The sequence below is a fragment of the Zonotrichia leucophrys genome, chromosome 1, assembly GCF_028769735.1.
Source record: "Zonotrichia leucophrys gambelii isolate GWCS_2022_RI chromosome 1, RI_Zleu_2.0, whole genome shotgun sequence".
Classification (NCBI taxonomy): domain Eukaryota; kingdom Metazoa; phylum Chordata; class Aves; order Passeriformes; family Passerellidae; genus Zonotrichia; species Zonotrichia leucophrys.
The window spans coordinates 13966693-13981687 of NC_088169.1; the positions used below are offsets into that span (position 1 = coordinate 13966693).

At 38.5% G+C, this 14995-nt stretch overlaps 1 protein-coding gene across 1 annotated transcript in view; it reads right to left on the reverse strand.

The window, feature by feature from the left end:
* The window catches only part of POLA1 (DNA polymerase alpha 1, catalytic subunit), a 184202-nt gene that overhangs the window by 61091 nt on the left and 108116 nt on the right, over positions 1-14995 (reverse strand). The window contains 1 exon segment of the mRNA XM_064707038.1: positions 179-295. Within this exon segment, the coding sequence (XP_064563108.1) occupies positions 179-295 (117 nt within the window).

Here is a 14995-nt window from a genome sequence, read left to right on the forward strand (position 1 = left end):
CTCTTCACAGCAATGAGGATGCAGCTTAAATGTGGAGCGAGAAAAGCATAAACAGTCCCTTTTAAACCAATAAACTAATTCAAAATTCCTGATTAATCCTGCTACCTTTGAAAGGCAGCGCTGAGAGCCAGGTGAGCTTCAGGAGAATCCCACTCCACTCGTGTCCCAAAATACTCACCTCTGGTCTCAGAACAGCCTTCCTGCAGGCCTGGCACACGGGGCCGCTCCGGGAGAAACTCAGCGGGAGCCGGCGCGTTCGATTCTGGCAAGTTGGCTCCTCACATATTAACCAACCCTGCAGAAAGGCAGAACACAGAAAAAAATCAGTTTTTACCCTAAATTCAAATTATAGCTTGTTTTATTCCACCTAAAAAATGAATCAAGTCAAGGAAGAAAAAATATCCCAACTTTAACATTCTCTGTGAATCTGATACTGTAATATGTATGAAGAGATGAAGGTCCTTCAAGGACCTTGTTTAAACACAATTAATGGCAGACAACAAAGCTGGAGTCTTCTTGCTTCAAAATCCCACACTCTGCACACCACAGTCATCCCTTCTTTGAAATACACCAAAACCTCTGCTCTTCTCTTCTCCAGTTACAACAACACTAACATACAACAGGAATATTTTATACAGGTATGAAGACCATTCAGCAGGACACTCCACTCCATTCAGCAAGACTTCTAATAAATTAAATATTTAAGTAAAATGCCATTTCTTGGCTTGCGCTTCAGAGGGGAGAAACAGTTTTCTGTTTTCTGATGGCAGCCAGAAGCTTTCCTTTCTTCTTTTTAAATTTTTGAGGTTTTGGTTGGGTTTTTTTCAGAAAGCTTCCAAGACTTCAACATAAACTGATTCATTTAGGAAAGTCTAACATTTTGCTGAGTTAAAATGAAATAAAATCTCAGCCAATTTGCTCTATGTCAGCTCAGGGAGACAATGCAAAAGGCTTCTCTTAAGAGTATGCAAGAAGGAATGATTCCAGAACTGGAAAGGATGAACTTTTCATGCGAGGTTCAACCATAGGCTATAAACAATGCCACACCTCCTCCCTAAGAACCACAAAGATGCTTAAAGCAAAAGACAAAGGACAGAGTAGAACTCTTCCAAAGATTTTCCCAGCTTTTGGAAATAGGTCAAGGACCACCCTAATCACTGTTTCTGTATTCAGTAGTGAATAAATTAATGCATTAATGAGCCCAATGAACTTCATGTGCTTTTCAAACCCATGTAAACTTCTAGCATCTGCAAAATCCAGCAGAACAGCTATAAACTATATGAAAAAGCACTTTATTTTTCTTGAAAACACACACCCATGCACGCAGCTTCTCTTTTAAGGCTTTCCAGTTCTTGCATCAGGAGAGACTAGGGATAATCATTCTGCATTCACCTTCTTTGTGCCACTCATGATTTTACAGACCTCCATCACATCACCTTCAATCAAAGTCCTTTCCAAACCACAGTCCTAATTTACTTAGTTGTTCCTTGCCTGGAAACCACTCCAAATCTTGGTTGCCCTTCTCTGAATCTCTCTCAGGTCTTTTTGGAAATGAGGGAGTGGTGGAAAATGGGACAAGTGGGGAGGAAGATGAAACCAGTACTGCACACTGTATTCCAGATACTGACAAAGATGAATTTATACAGGAACAAAATGGTATTTTCCATCTTGTTCTCTGCTCCTTTCTCTCCTCAAGTTCTGTCTGCCTAGAGCCCACTCCCGAGCATTTGGGCATTGAGCAGTCATATCCAGAAAGATATTTTTTGTTTTTTAAGAATTATAAACTTCCCTACTAGGTCAATACATACACTGGACACAAAATTAGGATTGGGTTCTCAGCATTTCTTCACTTCACCTTACTTGGCAGAGCATTTAAGCTTCTGTTGTTAACTGAGAAGTCAACTTAGTGTTCCTGCAACTGTTCTCAAGGAGTTCCTGCTTTTACCACCCTGGGCAGCTCAGCCCTCTCAAACTGCATTTCAGACGATTGGCTGGTGATGTCTCTGCTGGGAATAGTGACTGGTTAATTTTGCCCGTTTCCAAATTTTTTGTCACTCCTGCAAAGAAGTTAAATCCAACCATACCTGGATTCCTGGTACTTTGGCAGAAATGTTATGAATCAGAGGACAATTCAAAAAGTTGGTTGCTTCCATTCTCACTAGCTCTTTGACAAGCTGTCCCAGTGTTACACTCTGGCAACAACATCTACCTATTCAACTTAAAAATGTATTCTATAATAATTTCAGAGGTGCTCCAAGACTGTTTCAGTTTATCTTTTTAAGATGAAACCTCAAATCCTTTCCAAATAACTTCATTTATTCCAGAGACCTCTCCTCTTTCACCGTTTCTTCAGCCATGTCACATACTCAATATTATCCCACTTGGTGCCAAATCCATCAGAACACTTCCTGCTGCCCTTGCAGAGCAGAGCTTTTATGTCTATGTGGACACACCAGAAAAACTGTGTGGAGAACATCACAGCAGTATCAATGTATGCAGCACTTGCTGAAGTGTTTAAGCTACAGTGAAGGAATGGAAAAAGAGCATTTATATATGCACTTACATTAATTTCACCCAACTCTGACATCTAAAGCCTGATACCCAGTTTAAGCTTTTCCATTCTTATCCATTAGCTTACCCTACGATCCATTTATAGTAAATGAAGGAAGAAAATGCATCTCCAAAAGCAATTCACCTAACAGATTTTGGGATGAGGAAATCCTCCCTGCTCCAGACCCTCTTAATAGTGTAAGGGGTTTTGGAAACAGTATGATCAGTGTATCTGATCACTAAGTGTGAACTTCATTGTTACATAGATCAGCAATATAAATGATGACATTTAAAACTGCACAGTGAGAAAATGTCACGAATTCAAAAACCTGTGATTTGCTCTCTTGCACAACTGCTGCCCTAACTGTTCTAGTACCACTTTCTTTGTCATTGTTATATACAATTTATTTATGACAAATACTTCAGAACTGACAACAGCAACACAAGACACTGCTCACCAAGACTGAGCTACTTCACCAACACATGGTTCACTGTGAGAAATCCTAACTGAGGGCCTGACCTAACAGACACCTGACCTGTGTCTTCTGAAGTCAGCTACACAAATGAGCCTCAAGTGAAAAAGACAGGCCTTGGCTTTGGTTTTGCAAATGAACTTAAGATTTCCTCTAAAAGAGATAGGTGTTTATTATGTGGTCTGACACTGATTAAATAACTCAGTTTAAACAGACATGGAATAACCCTCTACCAAAAAAAGCTACTCATTAAGATCTTCAGGCATTCACCTACATGAGTACCAATAATATCATCAGAGCCACTGTGAGGGAAAAATCAAAAACATTTTTGTAAGGATAATGAATTCTCACAGATCTTGCATTAAGTTAATTTTTTAAAGACAAAAGACATGCTCTGTTTGGAAATTTGTTTATTCTGTGGCATCTCTACCTCGTATGAAACATCTGGTAGCAATCTGACATAAACAGCACCTTAAAATACAGAGCCAGGCAGGGGAGGTGTGGAGAGTGTCCTCACCCATTCCAAAACCCTCCTGTTGAAGAGCTTAATTTTTTCAGCTGTAACTATGAAAAGATTCTGTGTGCACAAAGAGAACATTCATGACTCAAAACATATTAAATGACTACATCTGAACTTTGAAGCAATTTGTTATATTAGAAAAACAAATAATGGAAACTGCCAGATACTAAGATATTTTGTTAGGGAATGCAAGTGCAACTGAAAAAACAAAGCCTGGAATGGGAGCAGCATCCCAGCTTCAGCTGAGCAGAATACTCAAAAATAGACAACCATGAAAATAATGTATGACAAAAGTAACTGTGTTTTCTGCCATCTATTGGCCTTTTTAGCTAACAATTATGAAACAAAGGACTACACCACTCACAAGGTACAGCTTCTACTGTCTTACAAGAGAATGCATAGAAGGGCCTCTCAAACTACCACTGAATAATTTGAAGCAAGTTTCTTTATGCAATTGTTTCAGTCTAATGCAGTCACTGTTGAAGAAAGCACTGGGAGATTCTGCTGGTCACAAAAAACAGGTGAAAAAAGACTGAAAATCCCCTGACTTAACTAAAAAACCATAGCTTAGGATAAAAATAAACACTTAAATTCAACAGCTAACTATTATGCTTGTTTTCAGCTACTAAGAAATAATGATCAAAACATACAAGTTTTACTGAGCAGCACATTTCTCAATAAACTATATTCAAAAAATGAAGATTTAAGTTATTGCCTACAATAAAATTCCCAAATGTGTTGAGTAGATACTAACAAACTGGATGTCACTTCAATTCATACAGAATACAGCTAATGTCATTTGTATAGACTTCCCACCAGTTATAATTAACAGTAAAGAGGTCTTTTCTTCTTTGTCACCTCTCTATTCAGGCCTTATTTGCGTTTGTTTGTACTTGCTATCTGTTAATCTCTCGTAACAAATGACAACAATAACTGTTGCTATTATGCATGGAAATTAAACATGTAGATAACTGTGTGAAGGGAGCTATTTTTGAAAAAAGCAGTATTAGAAACATGTAGCTCTTTATGTCTCCTGTTTTGCTTTGATAATTAAGCCATAGCCTTGATTTCTTTTAAACAAAAAACTTTTCCATGGTCATGCATGTTGCAATCAAATTCAATACATGCATTATGTTCTGATTTAATCTGTTCAAGTGCATTATTGTTAACCCTTATTTGATCCATGCCTGTCATCTTCACTGACCAAACAAAACCAATCCTTCATTTCCCAGCAGCTATCACTGAGTCTGTAAATTAATTTGTAGTACATCAAACAAAATCATAATAGGGAACCTTCAGCTTTGTTCTGTTTGGTATCTGCAACACCGTGGGAAATGAAATAAAAGTTGACAGAGGGAAGAAAAAGCAACTAGCGTTTCCAAACATCCTGCCCACAAATGCTCAGTTCATTTTAAAATATAAAAAAGTATGTGAAAAAACCCTGAAATAAAGCACAATATAAAAGAAAATCCCTGAAGAGTATTAAGTCCATGAACTGTAGCTAATAGGGAGAAATTTGCAAGTCAAAAGTAAATTTTATTTCTTTGTAAGATTGTTCTTGAGAATTAGCCTCTCCCATTCTAATGATCAACAAGCATTAGAAATATTACCCCAAAATACAGAGGCAAATGGTTTTGCAACAGCCTTTCAAACAGAAGATGCAGGGGTCAACAACATACATTTACTGAGCTTTATCTTAATAATTTTTACAAATTACATTTGACAATGTAGCTTGGTTGCCTGCTATAGCAGAGGACTGAATGTGCTTCCCTAAGACACCTGAGTTCTGCATCTGCTCCTGCCTTCAGACAGTCTGGATGCTAAGGCACTACCACACTTTAAAAGTTCATGTGGAATGAAAAAATGTCCTGGTAAAAAGCAGAAAGCTGCAAGCACTGAAAATCATTCAGAAGTCACTGTCAGTTCCTTGGAGTTGAATTTACTTGTCATCCATGCCTGCTTCTCTGCAACCTTCCTCCCCACTGAAGACAATATTAAGGTGGATTTTGGAAAATGGGATCTTGGTGGATGAGGCCCAGTCTCAGATGGCTGGCATATCTGAGCACACCCCAAAGCCATGTCTCCAGCACTGCAGAGCTGAAGGTATCACCTTACACCATCAAACCCACCAGAAGGGAAGCACAGGAACCCAACCTGAACACGCTGTCCTGGTCAGCCAGCTTAAGCCCGCTGCTCATGTCACTGATCAGCAACCCAGTTTTTGGAAGGCTGAATTTGAGAGACAATGCAATGAAGATTTGCTGATCCAGGTACCATTGTCAGTTGCTAATCAGGACACTTTCACTTCACACTGGCCTTTCTTTTCATATTACTCTTACAAAAAGATATTATTTCCACTCATTCCAAGACCAGAAGATCCAAAACCTGCTTTCCTGACAACATGCAATATTATGGATTGTATTGCCTAACAGGGCAAATCTGGCTGAAGTGCCCTGAAATCCTCTGGAAGGACAAGGTTCCACCTCATTACTGGATATATTAGCAAATCTATTGATCCCCCCAAGCAATATGAAAAGACAGATGATTGTATGAAATTAAATCAGGCAACATTATGGCAACAGAGGACTTAACTCAGTGACCTGAAAGTTATGAGCTCCAACTGCAATAATTTGTTCCACACGTGTGGTGTGTTCTCCCTGTCTGTGTCTTCTGTAAAAAGCTGAGTGTTTGGGGGAACAGACACACTTTCCTAGTAGTAGACAACATTTCAGGAACTAGAACCACAACCTCTGTTTGCATGTTTTTTGGCCAATGGTTTCACTACCAGTAGTAACTACATCTTTCGATAATTACATCGTGATTTTACACTACCAACGTGAAAGGTGATATGAATATTGACTTGAAGATGAGCTCTTGCTGTAAAGTCAGGAAAGTTTTTCTGCGGCATACTTTGAAGTAATTTCAACTTCTAATCCGCTTTCTTGCCTGTTCAGGACAAAGAAACACTCTAGTAACAATGCATCTGCCCCACCTTGGTGAGACACCAGCAGCAATGAAAGTCTGAATGACAGGGTGAGAGCTGGTGTCATGCACTGGAATTTCAGCAGACCTGAGTGACACCTATCTGCCACTGCTACAATGCCAAGAAGAAACCCCTTCAGGTGAGGAATGCTATCATAAGCAGTGAAATAAGACTCCACCAGAAAACTCAACCCACTTAGTAATGTGAATCATAGAATCATTAGTGTTGGAAAAAACATCTAAGCTCAGAGACCAACCATTACCCAGCAGCCCAGCTGCCACATCCACACACCTTTTGAACACTTCCAGGGATGGTGATTCCACCACTTCAGTGAATTTCAGCATAGCTTAGGTTCCTCAAGCAACACTCCACATTTTTGTGGGGAAATACACCTGATTAAAACCTCACAGGATGCACTGTTATAAACAAACTAATTCTACTGCTGCTGACACAAGAAGAAAGTCACAGACTCATGTAACTTTTGAAAGGGTTTTTCCAGATGGAGGACTTGCTGAGGTCAGAACTGGCACAGTCAGAGACTCACACGTCTCTCCTGCAGGAACAGTGACTCTGCAGAGCGCTGGTGCTTGCCTGCTCTGTGCACTTCATCCTGAATGTCCCTCCAGAGCAAGCACAAAGACACATCAGGGAGCTGCCTGAATTATCCCATGGATGGAGGAACTGACCTGTGAGAGCACCAAAGCAGAGCCAGTGTGGCACACTCTGACCAGGAGGGCTCCTCACAGGTGACACCTTCAGATATCTGACTTTGTCAAGTCTGTGTCCCCCCACAGCCTGAGGGGACACGGCCACTCCTCTGGAACTTGCAGCTACTAATGGAAACCACCTGGAGATGAGATCATCTGAATTTATATAGGACTGGATGGACATATGAAAGGGACACCTCGTGGTGTTTAAAAGCCCACGCTCCCACCCTCCTCTTTGGGCACAGGAAAGAAAACACTAAGCAAATTCTTCATAAAGGCAAAATTCTAAGATAATTTTATCAGAAAAAAAAATTTTGAGGGAAACAAAAATAATGTGCTGCCACAGAAGAGCATAACATATCTGGAAAATGAGCCATCAGGCTTCCCTTCTTCCTTCCCCCCAAATGACCACCATCAGAAATTAAGCATTATAAAGGAGCATCTTATCTGTTTTGGCATTTTTCCTATCAAGGAGTATCTCCTTGATAAGTAATAAACAGGCACACTATTTACAACAATCATGCAAACCAACCCTAAAAAATGGAGTAATGAAGTTAAAAGCAATCACTGATGCAGAATTCTGGGTCAGCAACTTTTTCAGGATCCTTCAAAGCTTGGTATTTTTCCAAGCAAATCAGTTACCAAGCACTAAGGAAAATATGTATCTGTAACACCATGAGAAGGATGTCAATTTATCTGTGAAGGAAATCCAGGGGACTTGTAAAGTCTCTTCCATTAGAGAGCTTGGACATATTGAGATCTCAAAGTAGTATATAGAGAGACATTGTTATTGATGTATCAGGCATCCCAGCCTTTTTTTCACTTCAACAAAAAATTGATGGAGAAGCTCTCTCCACTTCTTTAATATGTTACTATTATTTAGTAACATATTAACATATATTAATATGTTACTACAATTGTACTAAACCAAAAGGCCTAATGTTATGTTCAAGAGATATCTCATTCAGACATATCTCTCCCATGCTAGAGAAGAGATATGTCTGAACTCCATCTGAGAATTTTAAAATGTCAAAGAATTCCACAACAAAGAGCATGTGCAAAGTCTCTCTGTCAGGCATAGCTGAAACTTCAGCGTCAAAAACATCTTAGAACTAAGTTGAAATATTGGTACTACAATATGAGTATATAAGACAAAGATGATTTTCAAGAATATTTTGAGGTTTTATACCACTGTAACATTTAATCATCTCTGAATAACAAATTCCTTTGATATTTTACAGACTCTTCAAATAAATTGTTTTATAAAAGGAACTGGGTCAAGAGTCCACTATTGATGCTAGCTGACTGGAGCTTTTATCTTTTTATTTTAAGTGGAATAGGTACCATGTTAAACATGCTGCCAAGCTTCTTGCAGCTGGAAGATATTGCAGCATATGCTTAGAATAGTGGAACATATTAGGTTAACATGAATTCTTTATACATTTACCCTACAGCTTCAATCCCTTACCCAGGGAATGCTGATTCTATGTTCTCTGGTATTCTGTTAGGTGTTCTGCACGTTTTGGCAATGCAAATAGTTTTAGTAACTATTATAGTAACAACAACTGAAATTAGTTCCTGAAATTTATACATAAAGGTAACTATAATGCATTAAGAAACCTGATCACAGATCCAGCATGGTATATGACTATTCAGACCACAATAGAAGGACCTATTTTATCAGCTCGCTCTTGGCCGTTGACTTCATATTAACTTTCCTTTTTCTGTACAAAAATACTGCAGCTAGCTTCTCATCTGGAAAAAAACAGGTTACATTTCCCAGTAAGAGTATTTTTAGTCTGATGTTACCTGATCATCCAATTTAGGGAAAATGTAAACAGTGACCACAGCATTTCACACTCCATTTCATGCTGCCTCACTTCAATGGAAGTTGGACGATACGAATTCAATTGCTTTTCTAAGCATTTCCTTATTTTCAGAGCCTCTTGAATTTTGGCCTGTATAACTGATCAGAATTCAGCTGTGGGATGGAGTGGATAACAAAAACTCATATAAAGAAAGGAAATTCTTTTCCTGGAGGTTCACTCTCCTCCTCAGAATTCCACCTTATCCAGGGTGATGAACAGACAGACGTGATCTCTTACGAAAAATACAAAACTGTATGTTAAATGAAAGATGAAATGAGGAAATATGCTTTTGAAAGTGTATTACTTGAAAGCAGTACAGGTCCTGGAGAAGACTGGTTATATATCCAGTATTATTATCACATGGCCCACATTAAAGGATGCTGTCAGCCAGTAACTTCCTAGTGGAAGGCAAGTGATCACTTTAACACTCAGTGCTGGCAATGGAGGACACCCACTCCAAAATGCTCCTGTTCTCACAGACACTCATATCCATTGTCCCACTTCCCCACTGGAAAACAGCCACCCCAAAGGCACCTGGCATCAATGGGAACTACACCTTCACAGGACCAGACAGAGGGTCCAAAGGAACTACACAAACTGCCATTGAAGGCAATGTAGCTACATGGACTTGCTACCTTAAAAAAGCATGAATGAGGACATAAACACTACCTGAGATTCTCAGAACACAAAATATCTTCTTATCTTAAAAAAGCTGGTGATGCTAGAATGGTAAAAGCTTTGATGGAGATTTCAGGTGGCCATTTGAGAAGTGAAGTTGCCAAGTGCACTGACCTAAGATATCAAAAATAGTCCCCTTTGAATTTTATAGAAAATGGCCAGAAATTTGACAGGATTTAACCCAAAACAAAATTCTGTCCCATAGCATACTTTTTAGGATTTCCTTCAGAATTTGCATATCTCCCAGTCCAACCAGCAATGCCTCTGGTGTGAGATATGCAACTGTTTGTGAGGCAAAGTCAGCCACAGAACATCAAATGCCTGTTTAGATGCTACCAAAAATGAAAGTCTGCAGAGTTTCAAGAATGGTATTTTGTAATTCTGAATATTTCAAAATAATAGAACTTTAATTGCATTCTAATCCATAACTGGAAAAAAAAAAAAAGTGGAAGCCATCTAAGATCAAAACTTCATTATTTTCAAGAAAACTTCATTATTTTTAAGAAAATATTATTCTCAGCACTGTCATACCAGTTTTACCACTAAAAGTATTGGAGGTATGTGTATGTGATCAAAGCAAGAGATAACTGAAGAAGCAAGAAATGCACCCTAGTCTTCTTCCCTTCTCCCCCGAGAACTGAAACACTCAAGCTAACATCAAAAATGTTTTAAACAAAATTATCAAACAAGACATAAGTGAAAAATATCTTGTAGGTCAATGTAAGAGTTTTACATGTTATTAAAAATTGATTTTTTTAAGATACCTTTAGATGTACACTCACACGTCATTTCATAAAAGTTATTTGAAACTTATTGATCTCATTTGTGCAAAGCCCAGGCTCCATCATCAGCCTGCTGAAAGGATAATAGAGCACTCCAAACCCTTGTGATAGATTTGATGCAAACAGTGGCCCTCATTTTAGTAGATGTAATAGCACCACAAGTGGACAAATTCCAACTTTAACAGTTGTACATTACAAACTAAATTAGCAAATATGTTCTGCTTTACTTCACATCAAATCCAATACCTTGGTCTTCTTACCTCCACTAAAATAAGGTTCTAGGCACCAAAACACGCCACAAAAGATTAAAAAGTCTTCTCAGGCTAACACACCACTCACAAAGAGACCCAGCTATTACTAACAATTTTATTTCACTTAAGACAAACTGAAAACAGCTAAAATGGACTTTGAGCAAGCAACTGAGAGAAGACATACTTAAAATGACTACACATGGAAAACTAAATTGAGAAAAGGATCAGTGAAAGAAGCCTTATGGATTTCTGTACCGAGAGTGAAAACCTCTAGAAGGATATTTAAGTCCATTCTGCCAAAATACTCTCCCTATTCACACAACTCAAAGGAAGCCATATTCTTAGGCTACAATAGGTCACAACTAAGTACAGTACCTTGCTTCAGAAAGAATTTTGCTTTGTCTGTCAACTATCAACAAAGCACAAAGAGCTCATACAGCCCATCCATGCATTGCTTGTCAAGGAGTTCAGCAACATACAAACAGTAAGAACTCAAAAGATTTCTTAAAAACTATGCCTCTTGTTTGGTTGGACAGCTAAAAACACTCTACTGCCCCCAGTCATTACACAATTCTGTTATCTTCCTTCTAACCTCAAATTTTTGTACATTGCTTGAATTTTTCAGATTTGTCATGTTGAACTTCCTGCAAAACATCAGATGTAAGATAGAACACAAAGGTTTTCCTCACATACATGGCACCTACAGTAAGATTCGTCAACTCTAGTATAAATATCAGGCTGATATCAACAAAAAAAGATTGTTTATATGAAGCATTTATCTTTGCAATTTGGTCATGAACATCTCTGAATGCTGAAGGAGTTAACAGAGTTCCAAAAACTTCAGAAGTGGTAACACATGTACGTGGGTATATAAGTTCAGAGGAGCTCAACAGAGTTAAAGGTAATGGCAGAGAAAGGGGTCTCAGGAGTCTGGTCACCTTAAACTAGAGAACTTTAAAGCATCACTAAGCAGTGTTTGTTCATTTAAGTTTAATTATTTTCTCCTTGAGAAAGGCACTAATGAAACTGAATATCTTTCATGGTTTCGAAGAGCAGTCTGAATGGTCTGTAAACAGGACTGGGGGCAGACGAGAGAACTGGCTGAGCCAGGGGGTTGCTAGGTGATGCACAATGTAAACCCACAAACTTGTTCAGGTTTACTTTGCTTTCATGCTGCTCTCACACAGGCTCTCCAAAGTTTTAAGAATTAATTTCCAGGTAGCTATTTAAAAAACAAGAAGTAGAAATAATTAAAAAGAAAACTCCTTAATCCTCCTCACCTCTTCCCTCTCTTCCCCTGCCACCCCCCCCAGAATGATAAAGGAAAGACAAAAGAAAATTCACAGATCTAAAGTGCAGGAAACCATTCCTTCTACATACTTGTATTTAACTGTTGAAGACTGGTCATTATGAAAAACTTTAATATTTTCTGCTTGATTTTTGCTCCTGTAAATGTAAATAAAAATGAATTCTGGAACAATACATTGAGCCTTTAAAACAAACTGAATGCACAGTCTTATTTACCAACATTTCCACCAGAGATTACAAAAGCAAACTTTTCAGTCCAGCCATGTGCTCCTACCTCCACCCTTTTCAGAGCTGTGGTTATTTTTTTTTCTCCCCTAAAGTATCTGATCAGAGATTGTCCGGTAAGAGCACTTTATTAGATCATCAGTCAGAGGGTTTTACAAGCACCAAGAGCTATGGGCTCAAATGCAGCACATCAGTTTTAATAGCCCAAGGTCTAATAGTAAACTGCAGATACTGCTGAGAACTTTCCATGCACTGAACTCTTGAAAAAGCACCATCTCTCAAGCTTAAATGCAGCTGCCTCTTTCAATGCCGCAAATGGGTAAATTTGACAAAAAAGCCACCATTAAGACTACATGAAAGGCTCAAGACAACATCCTTTCAATGCTTTGTACTTCAGTAATCAGATGTACTTACTCACCCCCTCCCCCAAACCCGATCAAGAACTATTTCTGAATGGTAGGAAATAATTCCACTTTGTACATCTTTTAGTTAATCAAGACTTTCTATTCAGCAATTTGACCTTTTGTTCAAAACAGGATTATCAGTTTTTTCGCCAGTTACCAAGGGCGACTCGCATGGTGAACATAATTGCAATAATTTGCAAAACACCATGGCAACCCACATTACAACTAGGTAAATACTGGTCTTTTGTGCTACATTGTTATTTTCAGAGATGCTGAAGTCAAAGAACGAATGACAAATGAACACAAAATTTATATTTGCTTTGTCTCAAAAGAGAAGAAAATTGATAACAAGAATTGGGGGGAAACCGACTACAGCTGTAATTTCTAACTTGATTAATTAGGATGGTAACAGTCCTTAACAGTATATTCAACAAACAGCCCTGACTTAGTCTCTCCACCCACCTCTCTCTCTTTCTACACTACTACCACTAACCCCCACCCCAGACAAATTTTTTCAGCTAGGAGAACAAACAACTCCATTTGCTCTTTTCTTCAACTTAATGGAATCCTTAATTACAGAATATTGTTCTCCTGCTCTTCATTACACTGAAAACTGAAAGTGAGAGAGAGAGGAGGAGGAGGAGGAGGAAGATTGTGCCAAGCAGACAGGGTAGCTACAGTCATCCTCCCTGCCTTTGCTTTTTTTGTCCGTAGCAGACCGAAAGATGAGATGGCATTTTGGTGGGGGTTTTCCCCCCCTCTTTTTAATATTAGCAGCTGTTGTACAGCAAATAATTAAGTAAACTAGTGCTCAAGTTCTCTCCTGGCAGCATAAATAAGACATGAAAGCTTAAGTCAAGTCATGATTAAAATCCAAATCAGAGAGGAAACAGCTGCTTAAAATGAAAAAAAAATAAATCTCTTAAAATTATCAGACTGGGTGGCTTCTAACAGAATACCTACAGTATTAAAACATTTTCCAGTGGGCAGAATTATAATATACAATAAATTAATATTTTAAAACTTTATTTCTTTACAATTGTAAAAAACTTATTGTTACAGTATAGTTTACAGTACAGGCTTCTAGTAAGAGTCCAAGAAATCACATTAAAACCAAATTCTGAGAAATATCTTGGAAATACAGAGAAGTAATTTTGCCTAAGAAAAAAAAATTGCTGAGAACAGTGTTACCAATGGATGTCACAATGAATTTGCTATATGTTACTGGAACACAAGTTCTGTGCTGAAACATTTATTATGCCACAGTGAGCTGACTGAATAGTTGAGAGCTTAATTTTCATTTTATCATTAATAAAAACAAGCTATGCCTTTATACAGACCAAATCTTGTCACCAGATGTATGCATATGTTCCTTGTGAAATGCAATGGCACCCTTTACCAACAGATTTCCACATACAGAGTGGATGAGAAATACATTAAGCTCAAGAAGCCTGCAATCAGAAGCCAGGGTAATCCTCATCTCAGTTCACTGTATGTACAAATCATGTGTCAATTTAAAGGGCCATATCTATATTTTAATTCTTTTGAAAGTACTGGATTGCCTTTACAATAAAATAGGGTTTTGAAGTGAAAAAGAGCATCCCTATGTGCTGGGAACACTGGAGAGAGTATGCAGTAAAATGAAAGAAATGAAAACAAAGTGCTGAAGTCAACTGAAGGTGGCCCCAGGGTGCTGAAATGCACCAGTGCCACTACAGAGATCCCCTGAGCTGCTGGACAAGCCACTTCCAGCTCACTGAGCAGACCCACAAGCAATGAGCACTCAGGAATCAGTTCAGACCCAAGTGCAACCTGAAAGTTCTTCTTCAGGCAGTTACTCAGTACTATACACTGAAAAAACAGGTCCTTTGATGCACAAATTGGGCACCCAAACTTATGAACACATTCAATGTTCTTTCCCCTGTGCCTCATCTCTTTGACAAATAGAAATAATAATTGGCCTGTCGCTTAACACACAGCTCTTGTAAAGATGATTTTTAAGAGCCACTTGATCCTGCAGTAAGTGTGCCACAGAAAACTCCATGAGAAAATAATCCTAGCCAAAGTTTCAGTGAGTGCATTCAATAAGGTCAAAGCATCCACTGTGCAATGGAGAGAAACAAATACAGACCAGCTGCTCATCTAACCAGTGCTGTCCCACCTGTACACACTGAAAAAAACACAGAAAGGGATAACACCATACATAAATGATCTGCACTAAATTTAAGTAAGCAATATTCACTCTA